Consider the following 27,870-nt stretch of genomic DNA (forward strand, 5'->3'; position numbering starts at 1 on the left):
AAGAGAAGCAAGATCACACAGAAGACCACGTCTTCAGGAAAGAATAGAGTACTAGAATGAACACAGATGAAACACAGTCCCCTTTACTTTACATAACTTGTCTTGCATGATTTATGTTGCTCTATGTGTGGTTTATATGTAATGTTTAGATTCTGCAATATCTTTTTTTAAGTTTAGAGCACAGGCAGAAATAAAAGATAAAGACACCAAAAGCAAAAAGGGTGGTAGGGAGCACAAGTGGAATTCTGCTGGCTTAAAGGCCCTACAGTAGCCATGAAGTAGTGTACTGGTACTTAGAGGTAGGCACAGATCTTAAAGATGCATATGTAATTTCTAAGGTAAGACAATGCTAAAGGAAAGCCAGCTAAAATATTAATGGAAGAAGTAAAAAGAGGTATTAAAAACTTGTGGTTCACCTAAAATCATTCCAGAAAGAACCAGAACAAAATGCAGATAAGATAAATAAAAACCAAATACTAACATAGAAAGATTAAACTTAATAGTATCAATAAACATTAAATATAAATAAGCTGAAAAGGCACAAATAAATGTGTATCATGTAATCATAAATATATAATTATCTCTCCTATACCCAAATGTGGGGATAGGGGAATTTTCATTATCAGCAACAAATAAAAACCCATATTTTTCTCATTTTTCAAGAAACCTTCCCCCTAACACCTTATGATTGCTGTTTTCTTGGCTCAGTGCCCCTTTTCTGTTGGAGTGACAGGCACTCAGGCCCCAGAGGACTGTGCACTACTCCCCACCTTACAAGAAGCAGTCAGGAGACTTTCTGCTCAACTGACCTTATGGAGTCTGCATTGCCCCACCCACCATGCCAGCCAGCCAGGTTTGAAGGAAGGCTCACTCTCTGGCAGGGACCATTTCCACCAGAGCTAAAGAACTGCTCTGTTCATAGAACGATGCCTGTCTTCCTTTGTCTGACCTGTCCTTGTCTACTCCTCACACACACTGTAAGACGTCAGCACTTTGGATATGTAGCTTAGTTGGTAGAGTGCTTGCCTAGCACTCAGTAAATCCTGGGCTGTGTCCTCAGTAAATTAGGCATGGTGGCTTACTCTTATAATCCCAACACACAGGAAGTAAAGGCAAGAAGATCAATAGTTCAGTTCTCTTCAGCTTTGTAGTGAGTTTGAGGCCAAGTTGGGATACATGAGACTCTCTGAAAAAAAAAGTTAACAAAACCAACAATAGCAGCAATAACAAATTTGTGTATTTATATTCAGTTTTTAAAAGAGAAAACTAAGTGGGGAAGTGGTATCACACACCTTTAATTCCAGCACTCAGGAGGCAGAGGCAGGTGGATCTCTGTGAGTTAGAGGCCAACCTGGTCTACAGAGTGAGTTCCAGGACAGCCAGAGCTACAAAGAGAAACCTGTCTCAAAAAATTTTTTAATTGTTTTTATTATTTTAATTTATGTATGCATGCATGGATGTGCATGTGTGTGTATGATTATATGTGCATGTGAATGAAGAAGGTACCTGTGGAGGCCAGAGGCTTTATATCCCATGGGAGTTGGAGTTACAGGAGGTTGTAAGGCACCTCATGTACATGTTGGGAACTGAACTCAGGTCCTGTGCAAGAGCATTAATTGCTCTTAACCACTGAGCTTTCTCTATAACCCTGTATTTGGAATTCTGAAAGAACCTTGGGGGCTGGAGAGATGGCTCAGAGGTTAAGAGCATTGCCTGCTCTTCCAAAGGTCCTGAGTTCAATTCCCAGCAAACATACGGTGGCTCACAACCATCTGTAATGAGGTCTGGTGCCCTCTTCTGGCCTGCAGGCATACACACAGACAGAATATTGAATACATAATAAATAAATAAATAAATAAATAAATAAATAAATAAATAAATAAATATTTTTTTTTAAAAAAAAAAAAAGATCAAACCTTACATGGCACTTTAAACAGGGGACTATTTAGACAGCCAGTACAATGAGCAGTGAGGACAGATCCAGTGGGAGCCACGTGTCCAGGAAGGGCAAGGCAAGAGCTTAAGGCTCAAGGCAGCAAGATTGCAGTGATAGCTACACAGCAAGGGCAAGAAATTCGACTTGTGCTTCCCACCCCCTCCACTCTGTGGGTGAGTTGTTGGCTGAGCTTCGGAGGTCAGTGCTGCAGAAACAGTGCCCTGCAGGAATTCAGGGGTATGGAGACACAGCAGTGCAGAGCTCAAGAGAAAGTGGTCAGGAGTCAGAGGGTCAACTGACAGAATGTTAGGATCGCTGAGGAGGCATACCTTTGAGGGTGTCTGTTAGGGCATTTCTGTAGTTTAACTGAGGAGAGACTACCCTAAGTGTGTCCATACCATCACGGGCTGGAATCACAGACTAAAAGAAAGGGGAAGGCAAGCTGGGCATCAGTTCGCTGAATGATTTCATGTCAACTTGTCACAAGCTGAAGTCATCTGAGAGGAAGGAACTTCGACTGAGAAAATGCCTTCCTAAGATTGGGCTCTGTGTAAACCTATAGGGCATTTTCTTAATTAGTGATCGATGGGGGAGGGCCCAGCCCATGGCTGGAGATGCTATCCCTGGGCTGGTGGTCCTGGGTTCTGTAAGAAAGCTGGGTAAGCAAGCCATGTTTAGCAAGCCAGTAAGCAACACCCGTCGCGGCCTCTGCATCAGCTTTGGCCCCGTCTGTCTGAGCCGTCGCGGCCTCTGCATCAGCTTTGGCCCCGTCTGTCTGAGTTCCTCTCCCGGCTTCCGTCAGGGATGAACAGGGATGAAACGATGGGCGGTGTAGCCAAATAAGCCCCTTCCGCCCAGCCTGCCTTCCGTCATGGTGTGCGTCGCAGCAATAGAAACCCGAACTAAGATCATCAACATTCATGTATTTCTACATCCTGACTGTGAACAAAAGTGACCAGACATTTATTTCAAGCTCCCCACTCTATGCCTTCCCAACCATGAGAGATCCTATCCCCTCAGGCCATAAGCCAAAGTAAACACGTCCTCTCTTAAGCTGATTTTGTCATGGATTTTTGTCACAAGATAATACAGAAAATCAGTACAAAGAGGTAGAGTTGGGGCTGTAGCAAACCTCACCGTGCAGCTTTGTGGGCCTTTGGAATTTGGCAAGATGAATGAGGAGGAATATAGAATTGAAGACTGGAAAAGCCTACAATGCTATAGGCAGAATTTACTGGGCCATTCTGGTGAAAGTGTGGAAGACCTGAAAGCTGAAAAGAATGTGGGCAGTGGAAGCCTGGCTCATGGGGTTTCTGAGGTGAAAAGAACTCTGGTGGAAACTGGGGTAGAGGCTACTAGTGTTACAGTTCTGGCAAAGGATCTGGCTACAGTTTGTGCCCTGAAAATTTCAGTGAGGCAGAATTCAAAAATAATGGGCTAAGTCACGTGGAGGAAATTTTAAGGAAGCAGAGTGTTTGAATTAAGGCATGGCTCTTGTTCTCTACAGTTACTGGGGCTTAGAATGAGAAGTCAAAGCAGGAAGGTATAGAAAATGTGGAATTTGGGGAGCAAAGAAGTGAGTTTAAAGTTGCAGACAAGCCAAATGCAAAGAAAGCAGCTGTAACTGATAGAGTTCTGATGAAGAGAAACCCAAGTTTCTGCATTGGAACAATAAGAGAGATGCTCTGGGGGCAAGACTGCCAGTCAAAGGCACCAACTTCTGAAAATGCATATTCATCAGAAAGGAGAGAGCGAACTGAGCAGCTGAAGGGGTTCTCTACTGGAAAGCAACTGTCTTAGGAAGTGTTTTCCCTGGTTCACTACCAAGGCATACAGAGACTACTGTAGCTATGGTAGAGGGGGTCAGACTACATCTGGAGTTGGCAATAGAACTTGGCGGCAGCCTCCCCTGGTGCTGGTTTGCTGAATACGTGAGGGGTCATGGAGGCTTGCATCAAGCAGGGTCAGACCCTGCAAGATTCTGAGAAGCCATTGTGTAAGCCTGTGAAAGTAAAGCTTCGGTTTTGAAACCAGACTGCAATTTTATGTTATTATTAAAGCAAAAGACAGAGTCACAGAGATCACTCTTGCTAGAAGAAATAAGGAAGAGCCTAAAAACATTCTACTGTGTTTGCTCACATGAATGAGCAGTACTTGAAGGTTTCCTTTGAGACAGAGGACTGTGGAGTGATTGCTGTGGGTCAGCTCATCGGGGAAGCTTGTCAAAACCATCAAAACTCACTGGCTCATTTCATGATTATCATCATCATTTTTGGGTCAGGGAGAAGTCTAGCTAGATCCATGTTTTAGGTGAGGGATATAGAGTGACAGGTTGTTAGAAGACTTGACCACTCTTTACATATGTGTTGTATTCATGCCTTTCCCAGTTCCAGTCCCATCTTCTGCCTTGGATTGTGCCTGGCCCTACAAAGTTAAATATCCCTATGGCTGCCACCCTGAAGGCATGTACACTTACTTATGCACAGGTACACATGAACCCACACATGCTGTGCACACATGCATGTATGCACACACAGATATTCCTTACTCTTCATACGTGTGTGGAATTCTCTTGTTTGCTGAACATCCTTTTTCTCTCTTATATGCATATATTTATACTTTTTTCCCTTTGCTTTATTTGCTTGTTTGTTTGTTTGTTTGAGACAGGGTTTCTCTATGTAACAGTCCTGGCTGTCCTGGAACTTGCTCTGTAGACCAAGCTGACTTCAAACTCAGAGATCCTTCTGCCTCTGCTTCCCAAGGGCTTGGATTCAAGGTGTGCACCACCACCACCTGGCTCTTTTGCTTTATTTTAATAATGTATCTGAAGGGGAAAAGATAGATGTGTCTTCCATTAATGTCGACATTAACCAAATGTCCATCAAATGGCTTTCAGGAAGGGGCTCTGTGTTTCACAGTTGTTTCTGGCCAAGAAGTATAATAGCATGAGAAAGGCTGAGAGGTTCTTGTCACCATCCAGTAAGAGTTAGGGAAATGTCAGTAGAGATGGTGGGAAGGTCCAAACTCTGGTGGCATTAGAAGGTAGAACCAACAAGAGCTAGGAATGGCCTGGATGCGTGAGTGCAGGAAGGGTTCGTGCAAGATGAGTAGCAAGCACTGGTGAAGGAAGTGAGTCCGTCACCACTCCTGTTCCATCCTCAAAGAGATGACAGGTAACTATGGTGACAAGACTGGAGCTCAGAGAAGGACGTTGGGGAGAGAAACTGGGAGATATTCAAGTGGTAAGTATCAATGGTTGCCGTCAGACTGGGCAAAGCAGTTACATATGTATACAGGCTGTGCACACTTCCGAAGGAAGCCAGTTGGTTGTGCTGGTTCTCTCATCTGCACATGGGTGTCAGCACATGAAATGACAGTGAGGGCTATAATCTGTGCATCAGTCACTTCCTCCCATGGCCACAGATGCAACTGTCACTGCTTATGTGATCTGATGGGCAGGAGTGACCATGTAAAGTTCCCAGTTACACAAGAAAGACAGACTGTGTCGCCTGTGTGGCTCCTTGTAGGAGATTTATTATTTGTTAGGGGCTCCAGGACTGGAGCTGTTAGAGAACTCACTGGTTGGTCTTCAGTTTTGCTTTCCTGCAAGATAGAACAAGTACATTCATCCACTGTCAGTGAATAAATGGGGCATTCACTGTAGAAACATTCTGGCAGTTCCGCTGAAAGCTAAGGAAAGTACCATGTGACCTGAGAGTAATGAAAAATGCTCATCCAGACTTATGTGTGAATGAGTATTGTTCTTACTCATTCGAATGGCAGTTTCAATGAGTCCTGGCCAGGCATTTGTAGAATATCCTCAGCTTGGTGCTTATAATAGGGTTATGGACTGAGGAGGAGGACCACAGTCTCACAACCTCACCTGAAGGACACTCTTCAAGACTGTTGATGTCAGTGGGCTGCAGAGGTGTCTCTACCCTGTGGGAGAGAATTATGAAGCTCAGTCTACAACTGAGGGATAGACAGTGATGCCCTCCCTGTCTTCTTAGTTCAAAGTATGCACATAATTCATACTTCTTCTACACAGGGAATTTGTCTGTTCTTGTTTATTTATTAATTTATTCAGTCAAGTATTTGTCATCTGGGCTCATGAATATTCTATTTGGGTTATAATCTAGAAATGCTTTGTTTTGTTGTTTTATTTATTCAGCTGGTTCCTGTGTCCCTTTGATTGTACTTCTTTAAGTATGTGTGTGTGTGTGTGTGTATGTGTGTGTGCATATGTGTGTACCTACTTTCTGTCACTACAAGGTTTCCCAGGCTTCATCTAGTATGTTTCCTGCCTCAGTTCTAGAACCAGCCATTCCAACAGCCCTGTTCTCTTTATTAGAAGGTGGTGTTAAAAGCCAAACTCTAGGCAATGGGTGTGTGCTTTGCTGCTGGGGAGTCATTGCTTCTAGCCCCTCTCATCTAGCAGTGAAAGGAAATACATGTGTGTGTGTTCCTTATACATACATATATATATAAGTATTTTTATATGTAAATATCTGTAGTTATATGAGATTTAATGTTTACTAGAGACTTGGGAGTCTTTAGGCATAGAAACAAAAGACACGAGACCGAGGCTGGTGTGCAGGGAATCCTGGCAAGGCTTAAGGGGGTTCACAGCTCTTTACTGACCTGGCAGGCAGTTCCCTGAAGAAAGACTTTGGTTGCTGTGCCGGGCTGGCTATCAGCACTCATCTTGCCTGAGACCTTCAGGTGCTGAGGAGTACAAAGTGAGGCAGAGGCTACAATGTAGAAAGACCCTCTCAAAACAAACAAGCAAACCAACAGACCAAATTTAGTCTCTATCTAGAAACTAAAACTCACAGAAGAGGAATCTTAAGGTAAAGAGTCCATATATACTGTAAGGATTTCTTTCAGAAAGATATTAATTTGATTTTGTATCAGAAGTGTATATGAACATGTATCAGAAGCCCCACCCATTATTATAAGGTCAAGTTTGCTTAGTTTGGTAGGTAAGACAATTCTTTTTTTCCCCCTTTGGTTTTTTTTTTTTAAATATTTATTTATTATGTATACAATATTCTGTCTGTGTATATGCCTGCAGGCCAGAAGAGGGCAGCAGACCTCATTACAGATGGTTGTGAGCCACCATGTGGTTGCTGGGAATTGAACTCAGGACCTTTGGAAGAGCAGGCAATGCTCTTAACCTCTGAGCCATCTCTCCAGCCCCCTCCCCCTTTGGTTTTTTGAGACAGGGCTTCTCAGTGTAGCCCTGGCTGTCCTGGAACTCAGTCTATAGGCCAGACTGGCCTTGAACTCACAGAGATCCCCCTGCTTCTGCCTCCCAAGTGCTGGGATTAAAGGTGTGTGCTACCACTACCTGGTGCAAATTGTTCTGTTTAAATGTTTGCTCCAGACAACACATCAAACAGGAATCTGCCTTCATTCATGAGCTGCTGGTACAGAGGCCTGAGTGAATCATCTCCCCAATTAATGATGTAGCATCATTGATTCTGGAAAGACCCTGTGATAAGATTGTAAACAAAAGAGTGTTTCATGGGACTGGAGAGATGGCTCAGTGGTTATCAGCACTGATGGCTCTTCCAGAGGACCCGGGTTCAATGTCTAGCACCCACATGGCAACTCGCAACTGTAACTCCAGTTCCAGAGGATCTGGCACCCCCCACATACATACAGGCAAAATGCCAACACATATAAAATTTTTTTTAAAAAAGTGTTTCATAAAAAATGTTCTTGGTGGAAAATTTGTAGTCCAGGTAGATAGATTGGGGCAGGAGAGAATGAAAATGAGGAAATCATCAGAAATGGAAGCTATATATCAACATATATGAGGCAAAGTAAAATCAGTGTCTACAGTGAAGTTTGTATTTCAGTAAAATTAAAAGCAGGTATGAGAAGTATTCAGCTCAGTAAGTTGACAAGCAAGGAGCAAACAGACAAGAAAACAACTGTGTTAGTGTTATGTAATTGTCACAAAAGCTGAGACACAACTTCTACAGAGGAAGGTTTGTTTTGTCTCACAGGGTCAGAGGTTCACCCCATGGTCTGATTGCTCTAGGCTGGCAGCACATCATGACGGAAGCATGTGGTGGATCAGCGTCATTTGCTTCATGACCATAAGGCAAAACAGACAGGACCAGAGCCCCCAGTCTCACCACAGGGGCTGCAGGAAGGGCACAGCAGTTAAAACTGCTCTTGCAGAGGACCCAAGTTCAGTTATTAAGTGGCTTGCAGTCAACTATAGCTCCAGCTCCAGGGTCCCAGTGCCCTGTCCTGACTCTGATGCAGCTGATCTCACATGTGCACATGCATATAATGTTTTTAATCTTTGACAAAGTAGCACCCAGGCTAGAAGGAAGCTTCTGACACATGGCCGTTGGAGGAACGTTCCCAATCTATTAATTATAAAAACCAGACACAAATCAAGGAAGGCATAGAAAGTAATACATTTAAGTACTCATTTTTATCCTTGTCCTTAGTTTCTAAGTGAGTTATTGTTTCCTAATCATGTATATATAATATGGATCATTTGTTTTGGAACTAAAATTGAATACAATACATTTTAAAAATTTGTTCTACCTGTCTATCCCCAGATCTATCCTACACCAGCTCCGGGCCTATCCCAGTCTGTCCAGCCTCGTCCCAGCCCAGTCAAGTCCTGTCCAGCCCTGTCCAGCCCTGTCCAGCCCTGTCCAGCCCTGTCCAGCCCTGTCTGTTGATACTTAATGAAGTTTCAGTGACTGAGAGGGTAGTTTTAGTTTATGGGTTTCTAGTTACTAACAGCTTGAGCATAATTTCTTTGTTTAGTTTTTTTCTCTGATTTTTGTTTGCTTCCTCACTTAATCTATATAAGTTTTTAAGAAGAGTATGTTATAATGTTTGTTATGGGCCTGGAGTGATGGGTAGGGGTTAAGAGCACTTGTTGCTCTTGCTGAGAATCCAGGTTCAGTTCCAAGCACCCACACAGAGTTCTCAACTGTTGGTAATGCCAGATTCAGAGGAGGATCAAATGCCCTCTTCTGTCTTTTGCAGGTACTGCATGCATGTGGTGCACAGACACATGCAGCCGAAATGCCTATGCACACACACACACACAAATTTTAATGTCCAATTGTAATTGTTGACCTAGAATTTTCTTTCTATAATTCTATAAAATTTATATAATGTTTTGTGGTAGAAAGTTGGAGTTTATATGCTTGAGAGACACAGCTTTGTTTTACTGTTTCTTTTGGTAATCATCTTTGCCCTGTTCTTGCAAAAGATTGTTTTTGCCCTTGTTTCCTTAATATTTCAGTTCTTTGTTTGCTAGTGATACAAGCTCTTCTTCTGTGAAATGTGTTAAAGACTTTTTCCACTATGTGGTTAATTTGGCTTTACATACGGTATCTCATGCCATGAAAAGATTTGGTGTTTTGTGGGTACAAGGGAGTAATGAAATTGATTATTCTTCATGCTGGCAGTGTAGCCTACTTGATATATTATTTGCTTAATGTACACGTAGCTCCTAGTTTGATTCCCATGGCTGCATAAATTGGGCATGATGGTTGACACTTTTGGGAGATCAGCAGGAATCAGGAGGTACAAGGTCACTCTCAGCTACATCATGAATTAAAAGTCAGCCTGAGCTAGCCTGAGCTACACTCTCAGCTACATCATGAGTTAAAAGTCAGCCTGAGCTAGCCTGAGCTACCCAGTACCTGCTCTCAAAGAAGAAAATGAAACAAAAAGGAACAAGTAGCGGATAGTTTCCCATTTGATCAAATCACTTTTTGTCTTTCAGAAAACTTATAAGTTACTTTCTTTTTTAAATTTATTTACATTTATTTTATGTGCATTCATGTTTAACCTGCATTTATGTATGTGAGGGTATCAGATCTTGGAGTTACAGTTGTGGGCTACCATGTGGACTCTGAGAATTGAGCCCAGGTGAACCATGATTTTAAGTTACTTTGATGTGGACTTTACACAGCTCTTACTCCTAAGCATTCAAATGTTTTCTTTTAGCAGGGCAAATATGTTTACATCTTCCTGCTGTATGGCCTGTGCTTTGGATTGTTGTGTTCACTTTATTTCTTGCTGAGATATTATTAATTCTCAAAAGGTTTTCAGAAATACCATCATGTTATCTAAATACAGAAAGAACTTTTTATTTTTTTAATCTTACACATCTAATTTTCTTCTTGCTTAATTGCTTTAGTGAATACTATCAGAACAGTGTTAAATAATTGTGGAAAGAGTGACCATTTTTGCCCAGTGTTTTCCCATGGAGATATTTTTTTGTTGTATCGAGGTGTATTATTTTCTCTTTTAAATGAGCTATTCAGCTGTTCTTATTTTTTCAAGAGTTTTTTATTAGAGGAATTGGGGGTGCATCCCACTCAGTAAAGTGCTTGCCTAGAACACACAAAATCCTGGGTTTGATCTCTGACATCTCACAAATTGGACATGATGGACTCACATCTTATCCCAGTTCTCTGGAGGTGGTGGCAAGAGGATAAAAAGTTCAAGGTTACCCTTAACCATATAGCAAGTTTGAGGCAGCCTTGTCACAGGACACCTGTATAGAATAAAGTAACATAGCATAAAAATAAACCTTTTACTAGAACTGGGCCTTGATTTTGTCATGGATATTTTCCAACAATTATGAAAGTAATCACATAATTTCCTACACAAACCTGTTAATGTGGTAAATTGTATTGATAAGACTTCCTAACACTGAACCAACCTTACTTTTTCAGTATAAACCCTAAATGACCGTGTATATAAGTTTCTTAATATACTTACTGATTAGAATCTTTTTACTGGTATTTTATGTAGGATTATTACATCAATCACTATTCACATGAGGTATGAATCTGAAATTTCCTTTATTATAATTTCTGTATGTGTTTAGATGTAACTGTTATTCTTGATTAATAAAAGAGACTTGGAAGGTCTCTTTCACTTTCTGGATTCTGATCAACTCACTCAGCATAGGATATTATCTAGTCCCTAAAAATTTGATAGAATCCCCTGTATTCTTAATGAGATAGTTCCTTAAACATTTTCTTTATTTCTCCAGTAGATACTGATCTATGTAACATTTTTTAAGAAGAGTTGGAAGTTGAACCCAGGACCTCATGCATGTAGGCAGGTGCTCTCTTCATGAGCCAGCCTCGTTAACTTTCGTCTGTTTAAATAGTCTCGATATGTTCCTTAGACTGTTCTAGAATTCATACTTCTTGCCTCCACCTCCCAAACTTGAGATTATAGGAATATGCCACTACATTGAGCCTGAGGTCAATTTTTTTTATTTTTATTTTCAATGCTGAGAATGGAACAAACCCAAGGCTTTGGAAATGCTAGGCAGGGCCTCTGCCAGTAAGCTGCTTCCCCTGAGTTTGCAACCAATTTGTATAAATGAATTTTCTCAAGATAGTGTTCATCTAATCTAGGTTTTCAAATGGACCTATATAAAGTTGCACAAGGTAATTTCCAAGGGATTTTTTTTACTTCCTTCATATCATATTTGTTCTTTCTCCCTTTTTGAGGAAATTAGCTAAGTTAGTTGTCAATTTTATGTACTATAAGAACAAAGGTCCTACCTGCCAATTTGATCTACTGTTTCCTGCTCCTTAGTTCATTAACTAATGTGCCATCTTTATAATTTCCTTTCACATTGTTTCAGTTAGCTTTCTTGTTTTTTATTGTGTTTTGTACTGAAAATATTTTAAAACTTTCTTTCTTAATTATTTATAGAAGGATTTGGGGCTATGAATTTTCATTGCTATTTCCTATATAACCCTTTAGTAGATATAAATTGTTGCCACTGGAAACTATGTCATTTCTGTTTTTATTTCCATTCATAGAAAATGCTTTACTTTGAAAATTGTTGGCCTTAATGCCTGTTCTATCAGGATCCTATCTAGAAAGCCCTTTCCTGGGCCTTTAAGTTCAAGGGCATTTCTTACTTTCTCCTCTACCAGGTTCAGGGTATCAGGTTTTATGTTGAGATCCTTGATTCATTTTGAGTTGAATCCTGTGCAAGGCAAGAGATAAGGATCTAGTTTAATTCTTCTACATGTAGCTATCCAGTTGACTAGCATCGTTTGCTGAAGTAGTTGTGTTTTCTCCAGTGTGTATCATGAGCCTCTTTATGGAAAAATCAGGTGACTATAGAAATATGGGCTTATATGTGGGTCTTCAATTTCATTCCTTTGGTCAATTTGGTATATGTTTTTATACCAGTACCATGCTGCTTTTGTTGTTGCTGTTGTTTTTTTTCTATAGCTCTGCAGTATAACTTGAGATCAAGGATGGTGATACCTCCAGCAATTTTATTTCGTTTTTTAATTCAGGATTCTTTATTTATTTATTTATTTATTTATTTATTTATTTATTTTTTGGTTTTTCGAGACAGGGTTTCCCTGTAGTTTCTAGAGCCTGTCCTGGAACTAGCTCTTGTAGACCAGGCTGGCCTCGAACTCAGAGATCCGCCTGTCAGGATTCTTTTAGATATCATGAGTCTTTTGTATTTCCATATGAAATTTAAGATTATTTTTTCAATTTCTGTGAAAAATGAGTTGGAATTTTGATGTAGATTGCACTGAATCTGTAGATTGCTTTTGATAAGATGGCCATTTTTACAATATTAATCCTACTAATCTATAAGCATGGAAGCTTATCTCAATGGCCCCACAGCCCTTTATAAAATCAAGTTTAAGGATGAGATAAACAAGTATATAAAACAGCACAACAGGAAAAGGGGAAGCTAGAGATGTGTTGTTAGATAGAAATTGGGTGATCAAAATGAATGACATCTAACATGTCAGTGGAAGTGCTGGGGGAGGCAACACCCTGGAGCCCCCCACAGACACACTGAAAACTCAAGCAACACCTGCTAAAACCAACTTTGCCAGAACCCTGGAGAATAGGCAATGATTTACTCCCACCAGACAAATGCTGAAAAGGCTTCTTGAGAGTAGAAGGAGAGATTCATGGTCTAGTCTGCCCTTGCTTTGCCCCAGTCAACCCCCTGTGGCAACTGCATGTTTTGCTCCTGCCTAGAACCTGGTCCCTGGTTCTGAAGGGACTGCACAGAAGTGCAGTGGTTCCCATTCTCACTTACTGGAACTCCCCGAAGGACTGACTGACAAGGGTGCTCCCCCCCCCCTTTTTTTTTTTTTGCCTGATACAGAACCCACTGCAGAGAATCAATGGGCATCACTCGACCGCATCATAAGGCAAACAAACAACCTGCAGCTGTCAGGGCAAAAATAGTAGTTGAGGTAAACAAGAGAGCACAAGACTAGGGTATCTGGGAAAGAGATACCTCGTGAAGTCAGGTCATTCCAAATCACCTCTGTAAGCTAGGAAATCTAGAAAGCCTCAGGCATCCCAGGCAGGTGATGTGCAAGGAAAAGGCCTAAGAAAGGCTGAGCCCTCACCTTGATGTGCAGTGTAAACAGGAAGTGAAGGCTAAGACAGTTGAGAATACTGTGACGACAGGAGCCCAACACAGAAGCACAATCACAAACGCTGAGAGAGCCTTCTGTCTTTTCGGTGCTTGGATCTGTGCTTATTCCATCACTGAGGCTGGTGTAGATGCTAAGGATGTTTTCAAAGCAGCAGTCAGGGAAGCTCTTCTTAGGCACAGGCTTCTGTCACTGGGAAATGCACAGCAGGGAAGAGCAATGCTTGGGTTTCTGTGCTTCTCAGCGATTTCAGCTTTAATCTCTGAGACACTGGTTCACAGGCAGTCAGATGTAGGCCTCACCCTGCTCTCTGTGGGAGATCAAAGCAGCAGCTGGTTGTCCAATTCTGTGAGGGACTTCAAAGGACTGAAACCAGCTCACCTCTGTAGTGACCACAGTTGTGGCCCAGGCCCTGGCAAACACAGGCTCCCCTAAAGTTGGATGGACATTCTTGTATAAAAGCAGTGTTTGGTTTTGATTTATGGGTATACCAGAATTTGAGGGCCACAGGCTCACTGGTGATGTCTGTTTGGGAGTCTTGGGTGATGCTGCACACATTGCAAGTCTCTGCTGCCCACTGGACAGGCCAAGCTTTAAATGGTGGCTGGCTCCAGGGGAGGCAGGATGCATGTAATCTGGGCTCTGTCCCTCTGCAGACAGTGCTGACAATGATGGATAATATGCTGTTTCTCCATGCAGGAAGGGCATTCCCGTGGAGCATGTGACACACATGGACAGAGAACAGACCAAGAAAGTGGTCTACTCCGTGGTCTATGGAGCAGGTGGGCAATAGGGAAGGGCTGGGTTATTCGTGTCACCCGCCAGCCAATGGCTGTGTGCCCACATTTAAGTGGGCCATGCTTCAGAGAAGTCACTCTCTGAGTCCTGTGTGTTATTTATACAAACACTGCAGTGGTATTTGTGTCACCAGACACCAGTCAAACTACTCCATACTGCTGACTTACAGTGCCACAGACCCTGTAAGAGGACACAACAAAGCCAGGCAGTGGTGGTGCACACCTTTAGTCCCAGCACTCGGGAGGCAGAGGCAGGCGGATCTCTGTGACTTCCAGGCCAGCCTGGTCTACAAGAGCTCCAGAACACCCAGGGTTACACATAAAAACCCTGACTCGGAAAAAAAAAAGAGGTGCCGAGTGTGACCAGACCCTACCTCACATCTCACCGGTGACATCTCTATGCTTAGAAACTCCGCCCTACACACTCCAAGGTTTTTTTAGACTTCCACAACCCCAAAATGGGCTCTTGCTGGATTTGGTTCTTACATTAGTAGTAAGCTGTCCTTCTCTTTCTCCTCTCTCCAGAACCAGAAAGTGTGACCCTTCTACTTTCATCCACCCCCTCTTCCACTCCCCGATCAGTCTCTCAGTAGTTGTCTTGGTTAGGGTTGTTATTGCTGTGAAGAAACACCACAACCATGCAACTCTCATAAAGGTAAACATTACATTGAGATGGTAGCTTACAGTTCAGAGATTCAGTCCATTATCATTTTGGCAGGGAATATGGCAGCAGGCAGGCAGGCATGGTGCTGAAGAAGTAGCTGAGAGCTCCTACATCTTGCAGGCAACAGAAAGTTGGCTGACACACTGGATGGTATTCTGAGCATATTAAACCTCAAAGCCCACCCCCACAGTGACACGGTTCCTCTAACAAGGCCATGCCCACTCCAACAAAGCCACACCTAATAGTGCTGATCCCTATGAGATGGGAGCCAGTTACATTCAAACTACCACAGCAGTGTTTTGTTTTGTTTATGTTTGGATGTTCTGTCTGCATGTACATCTGTACACCATGTATGTGCACTGGTCCCTAGAGACCAGAAGATGGCATAGGATCTGAGTGAACTGGAGTTACAGATGGTTATGAGCTACATGTGGGCGCTGGGACTCAAACCCCTGTCCTCTGGAGGAACAGGCAGTATTCTTAACCATTGAGCCATCTCTCCAGAGCCTGAAGTGTTTTCTTTTCTCCCTTTGGGCCATGCTAAAACAAGGACTAGTTCCCCTCAGAAGAGGCTATGAGCTCTGCAGTCCCTCCTTGAAGATCGGTCTGTCTGCTGTCACAGAGCCAGGCCTCCATGGGCCTCCTTCTTGCTTTGGTGGATACTACTTTGAACGCATTGGGATTTGGGCATAGACTGTGAGAAGAGTCACCTTCTAACCACTGAAATCCTATGACTAGCCAAAGAAAGTCAACAAAACTACACAAGCCTCAGTGTACAGTGCAGCATAGTGCATATTTGTCTCTGTGACTGCAGTGCATGGATGTGCATCCCAAATGCTTCTTCTCCGTCACCAATACTGTCTTGTCCAGATCCCTCTCCAGCATTCATGGGAATGTTTTCCCCACATGCACAAAACTCATCCATCTTTATTCAGTACTCCCCTTCTCAGCCATCACCCACCACTGTACCAGTTACCCACAGCAAGGCAGCAAGCTACCACAGAAAGCCCTTTCGTTACCTCCAAGTCCATGTGGTGCCTACCCTGCAGGCTACATTCAGTATGCTAACTGGAACCGATGTCTTCCGTGTGGCTCCATCGGAGGCTCTCTTGGTATTCCGCCTTCCTCAGCTGTTTCCTGCTGGCCCATGGGCCTCTGGCATAAGCAGCCTGCACTGTCGCCACTCCACATGTCGGCCGGCCGGCTGCACAGTCCACCTGAGCACTGCTCACCTGTCAGGGTAAAATGCCCAAGAAGCTAGGAGTGCTCATGAGTTCTGCCCGCTAGCTAGTGCAGAGAAGCACAAAGCACCCACTGAACCAGCAATAATCCTTCGAGAACAACAGATCATATGACGTGTCTAGAAATCAGCATGGAAGCCAGTAATCAAGCCTAGGGGAAGGGGACAGTCATGCACTGGTGGGTCTCCTGTCCCATTTCCTCCTTAGCCTCCCCCTTACTACCGCTCCTCCAGACCTCAGGGGTTTCTGCCCTGGAAGAAAGCTGCCTTCTTCCAGACAGATTAGAATCTGGAACCTTGGATCCTCCTGCAGATCTGCCATAAACCCCAGGTCTAATGCTGCAGGTCTAACACTGCCACCACCCCCACCCAGGCTCAAATCCCAGTCAATCCTGCCAACTCTTGACCTGCTAATGTCACAAGAAGCCCTGTACCTCTTTGCCCATCCCCTTTGCCATAAAGGCTCTCAATAGGGTTGCTGGAGCCACAACTGGCAGTTAACTCACACTGCCATCATCTGCTTCCTGTTTGTCTGGGTCCTGTTTCAAGGGTGAGCTGTGTTGCTAAGCTTCCAGAGGTCTCTTGACCCTCCAAGCTGGAGCTAGCTCAATAGCGAAGTAGGGTTGCAGGATGAATGTGTGATACTCCTGAGTGTTGCCTGGCCCTTGCCCCTCTAGTACCAGGGTCACCCCTCACCACAATAGCTGTATCCCAGAGGAAGATGGCCTCACAGCACCCACTGGCTCCTTCTGAGTTTCGCTTTATGTCTTCTGGAGAGGAAGAGTGCCCCACTGTAAATAAGCAGTGAGTCATTAGCTATGATGCTGGTGAAGGGAGTAATTTGCTGCTTTTAGCCCTGTGGTGACAGGGCTCCCACCCTGAGCTTCTATCTCTGTTGCTCCATTGTTCCTGCTCCACCTGACAGCTGGAATTACTGTGTGTCAGCTGTTCGGTTCATGCTGTCTCTATCCCTCCCCCCTTATTTGAGCTAGAACCTTGCTGATGAGCAGGCCGAGGGCATAAGGGAGTCACCAGGCCCCAGTGCTGCCAGGGCCTTGGGAAACCCAGTGGAGGAGCTTTGGACAGGCAACTTGTGCTAGCATACAGGAGTGTATCCACAGAAGCCATCTCTGAAGAACCCAGCAGCTGACATAGTAGTGCTGAGCCAGGGAGAAACTTCCAGAAATCAGTTATGTGATCACTGTGAGGACTGTGATGAGCACAGAAGGGAAAGCCACAGGGCTATGAGACGAGCAGAGAAGCACTTGGGAGAGGTGTGGGTGTGCATGCCCAGCCACCTGCAGCATATACGACTGCCTGCCTGGCCTCCTATGACCTCACATTCATGTACCCCTGTGTTATCTGGGATCTTGACCCAAGCTGGCTCACAAGTCCACTACCTCTCCTGTATCCAGCTGAATTCAGCATCTGCCAACTTACTGGGCACCTCCTCATCTTGCTGGGCCTGCAATAGAAACCCTAGCTAAGACACTATCCTGAGGTCAGCAGGACCCTAGTGTCTTCTGGAAGTCATTCCTAACCCCAAGGCTTGCTGGGCTTGTGCTTTCTAAGGGTTAGCCTAGTGCTGAGTCCTTACTATGATTCCTCAGTGAACTCCATATTCAGCTGTATAATCCACTGGTGCTTCCTGGATGCATGCAGAATGCCAGACCCACCCTGTGCCAGGAGGACAGTGGATAAGGACTCAGCCTGCTCCAAGCACCTGACTCTGTCAGGAGAAACCAAGCCTCATACTGAGTGCCCAAGGGCTTGTATTTATGATGGAGCCCAGAACAGCAACACCTGGACTGTACGGGAAGTTCTGTTCAAGTAGACCAGACAGCATTCCGGGGCTCTCTGTGGCTAGGCACCTGCTCAGCCCTTGAAACAGAAGTGCCCTAGTTATATTTCTGTTGTTATAAAAAAAAAACCCTGCTGGAAAGCATCTTAGGGAAAAAAGGTTTAATTGTACTTACAATTCCAGGCTGCAGTCCATTATTATTGTAGGGAAGTTAAGGCAGGAACTTAGGCATCATATCCACAGTCAAGAGCAGAAAGAGAAGAAACACATGGATCCTTTCTTGCTGCTTGTTTGCTGTTCTCTTAGACCGTACAGAAGCCTTGTCTCTGGAATAGTGCTGCCCACAGTGAGCTGGTCCTTCCTACATCAGTCAAAATTATTCCCTATGGACCAGCACGATCTTAGATAGTCCTCAGCTGAGGCTCTCTTTCCAGGTGGCTCTACTTTGTGTCATGTTAACAATTAAAACTAAGGAGCATAATCTGCCCCTTAACTTGACATGCAAGTGCTGTAACTTTCCACTCCTTGACCTGGAAGTCTCACTTTATCTTTTTATTTTTATTTTATATGCATTGGTGTTATGCTTGCATATATCCAACATAATGTTGGATCCCTTGAAACTGGAGTCACAGACAGTTATGAGCTGCCATGTGGGTGCTGGGAAATGAACCTCCATCCTCTGGAAGAGCAGCCAGTGTTCCCAACTGCTGAGCTATCTCTCCAGTCCTCATATTAATTTATAATGTAAAATACAATCCAACTCCAAAATCCTCTAAAAGTCTTCAAAAATTCCAGCATTCTGAAAGTCCAAAATCTATTTTAAATTTTCTTAACTATAAGCTTCTATAAAGACAAAAACAATTTTCATATTTAAATGTTCTTTCAAAAACAAAACAAAAGCTGTCATTAAAAATCCTAAAGGTTTCGACTGACTAAGGCCAGGAGAGGCCTCACTAAAGAGGGAATCAAAAAGCAATTCTGAGAGGTTAGACAGTTCCTCTAAGGATCCTTCCCTATCTTCATAGACACAGAACTCAAGCCCTGAGCCATAGTTTCTAGGACAAGTATCCGAAAGCCTCTTAGGTGCCCTTTGTGTTGGCCAGTTCAAAGCTCAATGTGATTTCCTCTTGCCCTAGTAATGACCTTCCCAGGAATCCACTCTTGGAATACCTCAAAATCAGCTCTGGTCACCCCCAGAGCCCAGAACTTTCCCCCAGTACTACTGTTAAGCAAAGGTCCCGGTATCTATTCCTGGGGAAAAATAAAAAAAAAAAAACAATTACATGTAAGCACCAAATAGAAGCCACACTTGGCTAAGAGTTTGTTTCATTAGGATTTCCTGACTGACCCTAGGGCTTAGGCTTAGGCTAAAGACTGTTTTCTCAATTCATGAATGAAGAAACAAATTTATTGAGAGTTAAGCAACTTCCCCAAGGCCACCAAAACCTCCTGTGGGTGACAGAGCTGAAGTCAGATCCAGGCCTGTGTATCCAGTACCTGCACCCAGCCAACTTGAGGCTTCTGTGCTGTGCTGTGTGTGCTGTGCTGTGCTGTGTGTGCTGTGTGTGTTGTGTGTGCTGTGCTGTGTGTGCTGTGCTGTGTGTGCTGTGTGTGCTGTGCTGTGTGTGCTGTGCTGTGTGTGCTGAACCACCTCCACAAGAGACCGTCACAGCTTCCCTGCAGCTTCTTCACAAGAACTTTGCCTCTTTCATGAGCAAAACACTGATCTAGGGCAAAAGCATGTATTCTAAAATAAGGATGCTAAGCATAGGGGCTCCTGAATGCCATGTTTCCACATTTGCTAATCAACTCTGCCTTCCTTGTTCCTGTGGACCCTGCTACTTCCCCCAGTCCTACCTTCAGATCTTTCATTGACCAAGTGAGAGCAGCACTGAGTCTACCTGAGCCCAGCTTCACATGCAGCTCCCGGCGGGCCTTCAAGACTGCTAAGGATACAGTGTTTAAATGGTCCTCTTCGGGTCAACTGCCACCCAGTACCTAGTGTGTAAAGCCCCAAACCAGCCACATAAGACCCATACCACCACTGGGCTCTTATTGGCCACTTTGTCCCTGAGGCCTGCAGTTAGCTCATTTCCACACACCCTGTTCTTACCTGATATGGGTTAGGCCTGAACTCTGGTGGTATGTCTTCCTGATTCACAGGGAAAGAGCGGCTTGCTGCTTGCCTTGGAGTCACTGTTTTGGAAGCCACCCACTTTTTGGAGAGATTTTTGCAGAAGTATAAGAAAATCAAGGACTTTTCCCAGACGGTTATTGCCCAGTGTCACCATGCAGGTAAGCCAACTGCACGGAAGCCCCTCCTCCTACAGTAGACAGTGGTGTCCACAGATTCCCATTCTGTGGCTGTGTGGAGAGACAGACAAGTGAGTGTCTGGCTGGCTTGTGCATGGGTTACTGAAGTTGGGTGGAGGTGGATTGGAGAGTCATCAGCCCCTGGATCGACAGAGCTAAAAGACTCCATGTGGAAAGGAAGGGGTTAGAGCTAGGTGCTGCTGTCTGGGGACCAGCCTCCATCAGCACAGGGCTTTGACAGGAATCCACGGAGTCGGCGAGGCTAAACTTTTCTCTCTGAGGGGAGTTAGGGGAAAAGGCACAAACTCTCTTCATGTTTTTCTTCTTTATTCCTATTCTTTTTTTCCCCTCTCTTTATTCTTTCTGTCTTATCTCATGTTGTTTTACAGCTTTTATACCCCAACAGAATCTTCCAAGCATTACAGGAATCAAAACAGTTGCATTCCATTTCTCAAGTGAATGATTATAGGTAAAAACATGCTTCCATCTCCCTCACATGATTAAAAGTCATTCCCATAACCCACATACAATGTATCTAGATAGCAAGCAAGCAAGAGGCATTGTTTTCAGTCAACCTTTTTCAATGACAGGATGCAAATTGTGGTTACAAAGAAAGAGTCAATTAATTATGAAAGATGATCTTTTTCTCTTTTTTAACTCTTTTTTTTATTATTAAAAATTTCCGCCTCCTCCCTGCCTCCCATTTACCTCCCCCTTCCTCCTCCACTCCCCCTCTCTCTCATGCCTGAAGAGCAGTAAGGGTTCCCTGCCCTGTGGGAAGTCCAAGTTCCTCCCCCCTCCCTCCAGGTCTAGGAAGGTGAGCACCCAAACAGGCTAGGCCCCCCCAAAGCCAGTATGTGTAGTAGGATCAAAATCCAGTGCGATTGTCCTTGGCTTCTCAGCAGCCCTCATTGTCTGCCATGTTCAAGGAGTCCAGTTTTATCCTGTGCTTTTTCAGTCCCAGTCCAGCTGGCCTTGGTGAGCTCCGATTAGATCAGCCCCACCATCTCGGTGGGTGGATGAACCCCTCGCGGTCCTGACTTTCTTGCTCATGTTCTGCCTCCTTCTGCTCCTCATTTGGACCTTGGGAGCTCAGTCCGGTGCTCCAATGTGTGGCTCTGTCTCTATCTCCATCCATCGCCAGATGAAGGTTCTATGGTGATATGCAAGATATTCTTCAGTATGGCTATAGGATCTGGCCTTTTCCAGCTCCCTCTCCTCAGCTGCCCAAGGAAGTAGCTGGGGGCATCTCCCTGGATACCTGGGAACCCCTCTAGAGTCAAGTCTCTTGACAACCCTAAAATGGCTCCCTTAATTAAGATATATGCTTCCCTGCTCCCATATCTACCCTTCCTCCCTCCCAACCATCCCATTCCCCCAAGCTCTCCCCATCCTCCCCTTCACACTTTTCTCTCCCCATCTCCCCTTGCCCCCATCCCACCCTGCCCTCAAGTTCCCAATTTTTGCCTGGCAATCTTGTCTACTTCCAATATCCAGGAGGATAACTATATGGTTTTTTTTTTTTTTTTTGGTTTCACTTTCTTATTGTCTTCTCAAGGATCCCGAATTATAGGCTCAATGTCCTTTATTTATGGCTAGAAACCAATTATGAGTGAGTACATCCCATGTTCATCTTTTTGGGTCTGGGTTACCTCACTCAGAATAGTGTTTTCTGTTTCCATTCATTTGCAATCAAAATTCAAGATGTCATTGTTTTTTACCGCCGAGTAGTACTCTAATATGTATATATTCCACACTTTCTTCATCCATTCTTCCACTGAAGGGCATCTAGGTTGTTTCCAGGTTCTGGCTATTACAAATAATGCTGCTATGGACATAGTTGAACAAATGCTTTTGTAGTATGATTGGACATCTCTTGGGTATATTCCCAAGAGTGGAATTGCTGGGTCCTGAGGTAGGTTGATCCCAAATTTCCTGAGAAACCGCCACACTGCTTTCCAAAGTGGTTGCACAAGTTTGCATTCCCACCAACAATGGATGAGTGTACCCCCTTACCCCACAACCTCTCCAGCAAAGGCTATCATTGTTTTTGATTTTAGCCATTCTGACAGGTGTAAGATGGTATCTCAAAGTTGTTTTGATTTGCATTTCCCTGATCGCTAAGGAGGTTGAGCATGACCTTAAGTGTCTTTTGGCCATTTGAACTTCTGTTGAGAATTCTCTGTTCAGAGCCCCATTTTTTAATTGGGTTAATTAGCATTTTAAAGTCTAGTCTCTTGAGTTCCTTATATATTTTGGAGATCAGACCTGAAAGGTGATCTTAAGCTGGGCAGTGGTGGCGCATACCTTTAATTCCAGCACTCAGGAGGCAGAGGCAGGCGGATCTCTGTGAGTTTGAGGCCAGCCTGGTCTACAAGAGCTAGCTCCAGGACAGGCTCCAAAGCTACAGAGAAGCCCCGTCTCTAAAAACCAAAAAAATAAAAAAAAAGAAAGGTGACCTTATAAGGAATTTTGAGGGAGTTACAAAACAAACTTTTATACACAAAAACAGTCAGCTGAACTTCTGGTTTTCAGGGTGCACACCCATTTATCAATAACAAAAGGTTGAGGTCAGGAATCCATGCAAGAAATCAGTCCTCACCTTAGTTTATTAACCAGATTTAGCAAGGGGAGCTAGTAACAATCAGGCTGTTTTGTATTTTTGACCCTAGCATAATGAATCAGACAGTTCAGCTATGTGTCTTTGTGAACTTTTGCTTGTTTTGGAGTTACTTATATTAAAACTATTAGCAAGGCATCTGGTCTAACCTGAAGTTATAATGAAGCTTTGTTTTAGCTAATGGTACATGACTGTCTCTTTTTAGCTTTAAGAGAATTAGAGCAGCCTGGTTCCTGGACTCAGGTGTTTTCCTTTTAATCATTAGCCTGAGCAACTTCTGAAGTGGGGCTCATGAGTCTTAGCTATGAAACATATTTTTGTGTTTGTTTTTATTTATCAAAACATGATATAAGCTATCATTTTTATCAAATTAGACAGTACGTCTTAGGGAGGGTCATCTTCTTACAGCCCACAGGTAAAATGCCCAGTAGAATGGGTGTTTCCAAGATCTAAACACCCATGTCAGCTCACACCATGCTAGATTCCAAAGAAACAGAGCCGCAGCAAACATGTAAAGGCACAGCAGAAGCAAAGACATTCCGGGGTCTGCAGTCCCAAGACCTTGCCTAAACAAAACTGGCCCATCAGAAGATTCCCTTCTGCTGGCTGACACCTGGGACTTCAACTGCAACTCACTGCTCCTCCAGTAGGGCCCACAGCAACTAGGTTCTGCCTGTAGCAAAAAATAAACAAGCTTGAATTAACATAACTATACACATATAGGTAAAACTAGACAGATAAAGCTCTACGCCTGAAAGCTAGCTGGACTTGGTGATGCACGCCTTTAATCTCAGCACTCAGGAGGCAGAGGCAGGTGGATCTCTCTAAGTTGGAGGACCGCCTGGTCTACACAGGGAGTTCCAGGACAGCCAGGACTATTACACAATTACACAAAGAAACTCTCCCTCAAAAAAAAAAAAATACAACCCTGAAAGTGGAACATATATTCCTGTGAAAGGCTTGTAGCCCATTTATACAGTATCGCCACAAATAAGATATATCTGTGAACACAGCACAATAAGGATGTAGCTTTATATATACTCTGCGAGATGCCATTTGTCCCCTATTTGTTTGGAATGTATTGAAATCCTTTGTAACTTTAGATTTTGTATATTTGCGTGTGCGTGTGTGTGTGTGTGTGTGTGTGTGTGTGTGTGTATTCCAATAAAGCAAGTCTCATCAAAAAGATTTAACCTATGTATCTGCTTTAATTGGAAATAAAATAATATTTTATTTATTTTTTAAAATATATATTTATTTAATTTTCATGCACATAAATGTTTTGCTTGCATGTATGGTATGTGTGGTTGGTGTTGTGGAAGCCAGAACAGGGCATTGGATCTCCATGGAACTAGAATTGCAGATGGTTGTGGGGCACCATGTGAATGGAAACCAAACTCGGGTTCTGCAAGAACAGTCAGTGTTCTTAACCACTGAGACATCTCTCCAAATCAAGAGTGGGTTTTTTGTTTCTTTTTTATAAAGATTTATTTATTATATATACAACATTCTGCCTCCATGTATGCCTGCAAGCTAGAAGAGAGCACCAGATCTCATTACAGATGGTTGTGAGCCACCATGTGGGTGCTGGGAATTGAACTCAGGACCTCTGGAAGACGAGGCAATGCTCTTAACCGCTGAGCCATCTCTCTGGCCCCTAAGAGTATTTTTTTATATTTATTTGTTTGTTTATTTATTTATTTATCCCAGCACTTGAGAGGCAGAGGCAGGCATATCTTTGTGAGTTTGAGGCCAGCCTGGTCTACAGAGTGAGTTCCAGGACAGACAGGAGAAACCCTGTCTTGAAAAACCACACACACAAAAAAAAAAAAGTCAAGGAGATATACAAGTGATGAAGACCTGCCAAGAGAGTCACAGACAGAGAGCAAAGACACTTCTGCTCAACAACATGAAGTCAATGGTACCCAGCATCCAGTCAGAAGCTATAGACATGGTAACCAAATGTGCTGAGTCCGAAGTTTGGTGCCCTGTCCTTGCTTTGCATATCACCCATGAAGTGGGTACGCAGAACCTTGTCACTCCATGACAATTACCTTGGGGCTGGAGTACAGCTCAGTGCATTAGCTAGCACTGGGCTGAGAGACTAGATCTCTTACCCTACCACCACCAACCAAAATTTATAGATTCTATATGTACAAAGTTCTTCTGGTCCTTGGCTTCTGACCCACATCAAGTTAAAAAAAAGAAGTCCTCTCTGCTCAGGAACATGTGTGACCAACTGTGAGAGCTATTCTTGGTTGTCAACTTGACTACATCTGGAGTTAACTAAGACCCAAAAATCGAGGGCACAGGCTTTGAGGGGTCATATATACTCAAACCATGCCCAATGAGACAGTCTATTTCCTACTGCCTGCATAGCAACATGTAGTAGCTCCTTCTCCAGTACCATGTCTGTCTGCATGCTGCCATGCTCCCCATCATGATGATAATGGATTAAACCTCTGAAAATGTAAGCAGCTCAATTAAATGTTTTTCTTTACAGGAGTTGCTGTGGTCATGATGTCTCTTCACAGCAATAGAAACCCTAAGACAATGACTGTAGTTAATGTAATGGGCAGCACAGACAAGTGATGCCCATAATGGCTTAACCCATTACTGGTCAGCACAAGCAAAGTGAATTGTATGGTGGCATGACTCATATGGACCTGTGTTGCTGGCTAATCAGTCATGATATTTCCAGGCACGAAATACGTAAGAAACCCACTAAGTTTTTGTTTGATCTGTTTAAGTAGAAAAATTTGTAAACAAATGAAATAAGGGGTTCAAAGGATAGTAGCAAAAGGCAATCTCAGCCCATGAATCAATTTCCAGACTTGAGCTAGTTTGCAGACCTTTTGAATGGAGGGCCATCCAGGTTCCCCTAAGGTAGGACTTGATAAAATGCCTAAAGGTTTTACTGTTAGCCTTTCTCCATTCCTTCCTCAGAGAGACCTACAGCCTTTTACAAGGGGAACTGTACACTGGGGGAAAGGAAGCAATCAGACTTTCTGGGGTCTTTTGGATACCGGTTCTGAATTGACTCTGATTCTGCGAGATCCCAAGAAACTCTGTGACCCTCCTGTTAAAGTAGGGGCTTGTGGAGGTGAGTTTTGGTTGAAGACTGACTCACAGTAGGTCCAGTGGGGCCTCAAACTCATTCTGTAGTTATTTCCCCAGTCTCAGAATATATCATTGGAATAGATATACTTAGAAGTTGGCAGAATTCTCACATTGGCTCCCTGACCCTGTAGAGTGAGGGTTATCGTGGTTGGAAAAGCTAAATGGAAGCCTTTAGAGTTGCCTGTGCCAAAGAAAACAGTCAGTCAAAAACAGTATCTCATCCCTGGAGGAACTTCAGAAATAAGTGCCTCCATCAAGGACTTGAAAGATGCAAGGGTGGAGGTCCCACCACATCTCCCTATAACTCTCCTATCTGGCCAGTGCAGAAGACAGATGGGTCAAAAACTCAACCAGGTAGTGACTCCAGTTGTAGCTGCTGTACCAAATATGGTGTCCTTACTTGAGTGGATCAACACATCTCCTGGTACATGGTATGCAGCTATTGATCCAGCAAATGCCTTTTCCTGGTACCTCTCCATAAGGAGCACCAGAAGCAATCTGCTTACAGTTAGTAAGGTCAGAAGTATACCTTTACAGTTCAGCTTCACGGATATATTAACTCTCCTGCCCTGTGACAAAAGGGATCTTGACTGTCTGTCTCTTCAACAAAATATTACTTTGGTGCTCTATATTGACAACATTATTCTGATTGGACCAAGAACTAGCAACCACTTTGAACTCATAGGTAACACATATGCACATCAGAAGGTGGAGAATAAATCCAACCAAAATTCAAGGGCCTTTTACTTTAGTGAAATTCTTAGGAGTCCAGTGGTGTGGGGTATGCAGAGACAGTTCTTTCAAGATGAAGGATAAGTTATTGCACCTGACCCTCTCACCACCAAGACAGAAGCACCATGTTTAGTTGGCCTGTTTGGAGTCTGGAGACGGCACATTCCCCATTTGGTGTGGTGATCTGGCCCATACACCAAAAGCTGCTAGCTTTGTATGAGACCTGGAATGGAGAAGGCTCTTCAAGAGGCCCAGACTGTTCAGGCTGCTCTATCGCTTGGACCATATGATCCAGCAGACCTGATGGAACTTGAGGTGTTAATAACAGATAGAGATGCTGTCTGGAGCATTTGATGAGCCCCTATATGTGAATCACAGAAGAGACCTTTGGAATTTTGGAGCACGGTTCTACCATCATCTGCAAACAACTATTCTCTCTTTGAGAGACAGCTCTTGGCCTCCTATTGGGCCTTAGTGGAAACTGAATGCTTGATAATGGGACACCAAGTCACCATGCAACCTAAGATGCCCATCGTGAACTGGGTGTTATCTGATCCACAAAGTCATGAAGTAGAATGTGCACAGAAGCAATCTATTTACAAATGGAAGTGGTATATTTGTAATCAGAGTCGAGCAGGTCATGGAGGCACAAGCAAGTTACATAAAGAAGTTGCCCAAATGCCTGTGGTTTCTATTCCTGTTACAATGCTGTCTGCTGCCAAGAATGCACCTATAGCCTCATGGGGTGTTCCCCATGATTGGTTGAGTGCTGTGGAATAATCCTTTTGTACACTGTAAATATTGGTCACTGTGATTGGTTTAATTAAGAAGCTGACTAACCAAAAGCTAAACAGGATAAAGGTAGGCAGGAAACCTAAATTGAAAATGCTAGGAAGAAGGAAGGCAGAGTCTGGAGTTGCCACTCAGATGCAGAGGGAGCAGGAGATAAACTTGCCACGCTAATAAAAGGTATTGACAGGTGGTGGCGCACGCCTTTAATCCCAGCACTCGGGAGGCAGAGGCAGGCGGATCTCTGTGAGTTTGAGGCCAGCCTGGTCTACAAGAGCTAGTTCCAGGACAGGCTCTAGAAACTACAGGGAAACCCTGTCTCAAAAAACAAAAAAAAAAGGAAAAGAAAAAACAAAAACAAACAAACAGAAAAACCAGAATGTGTTTGTACAGATATTTGTGTTTTCTTTCCTC

General features: G+C 43.6%; 1 protein-coding gene across 3 annotated transcripts in view; it reads left to right on the forward strand.

The window, feature by feature from the left end:
- Poln (DNA polymerase nu) overlaps nucleotides 1-27,870 on the forward strand; it is a 131,481-nt gene that overhangs the window by 94,642 nt on the left and 8,969 nt on the right. For 2 of the 3 annotated variants that reach the window (XM_038329194.2, XM_038329195.2), the window contains 2 exons: nucleotides 14,080-14,162; nucleotides 20,046-20,177. In XM_038329194.2, the coding sequence (XP_038185122.1) occupies nucleotides 14,080-14,162; nucleotides 20,046-20,177 (215 nt within the window). The remainder of the gene's footprint in view (nucleotides 1-14,079; nucleotides 14,163-20,045; nucleotides 20,178-27,870) is intronic. The other variant, XM_038329196.2, reaches the window with a different exon arrangement.

Source organism: Arvicola amphibius, chromosome 1 (genome assembly GCF_903992535.2).
Source record: "Arvicola amphibius chromosome 1, mArvAmp1.2, whole genome shotgun sequence".
NCBI classification, from domain to species: domain Eukaryota; kingdom Metazoa; phylum Chordata; class Mammalia; order Rodentia; family Cricetidae; genus Arvicola; species Arvicola amphibius.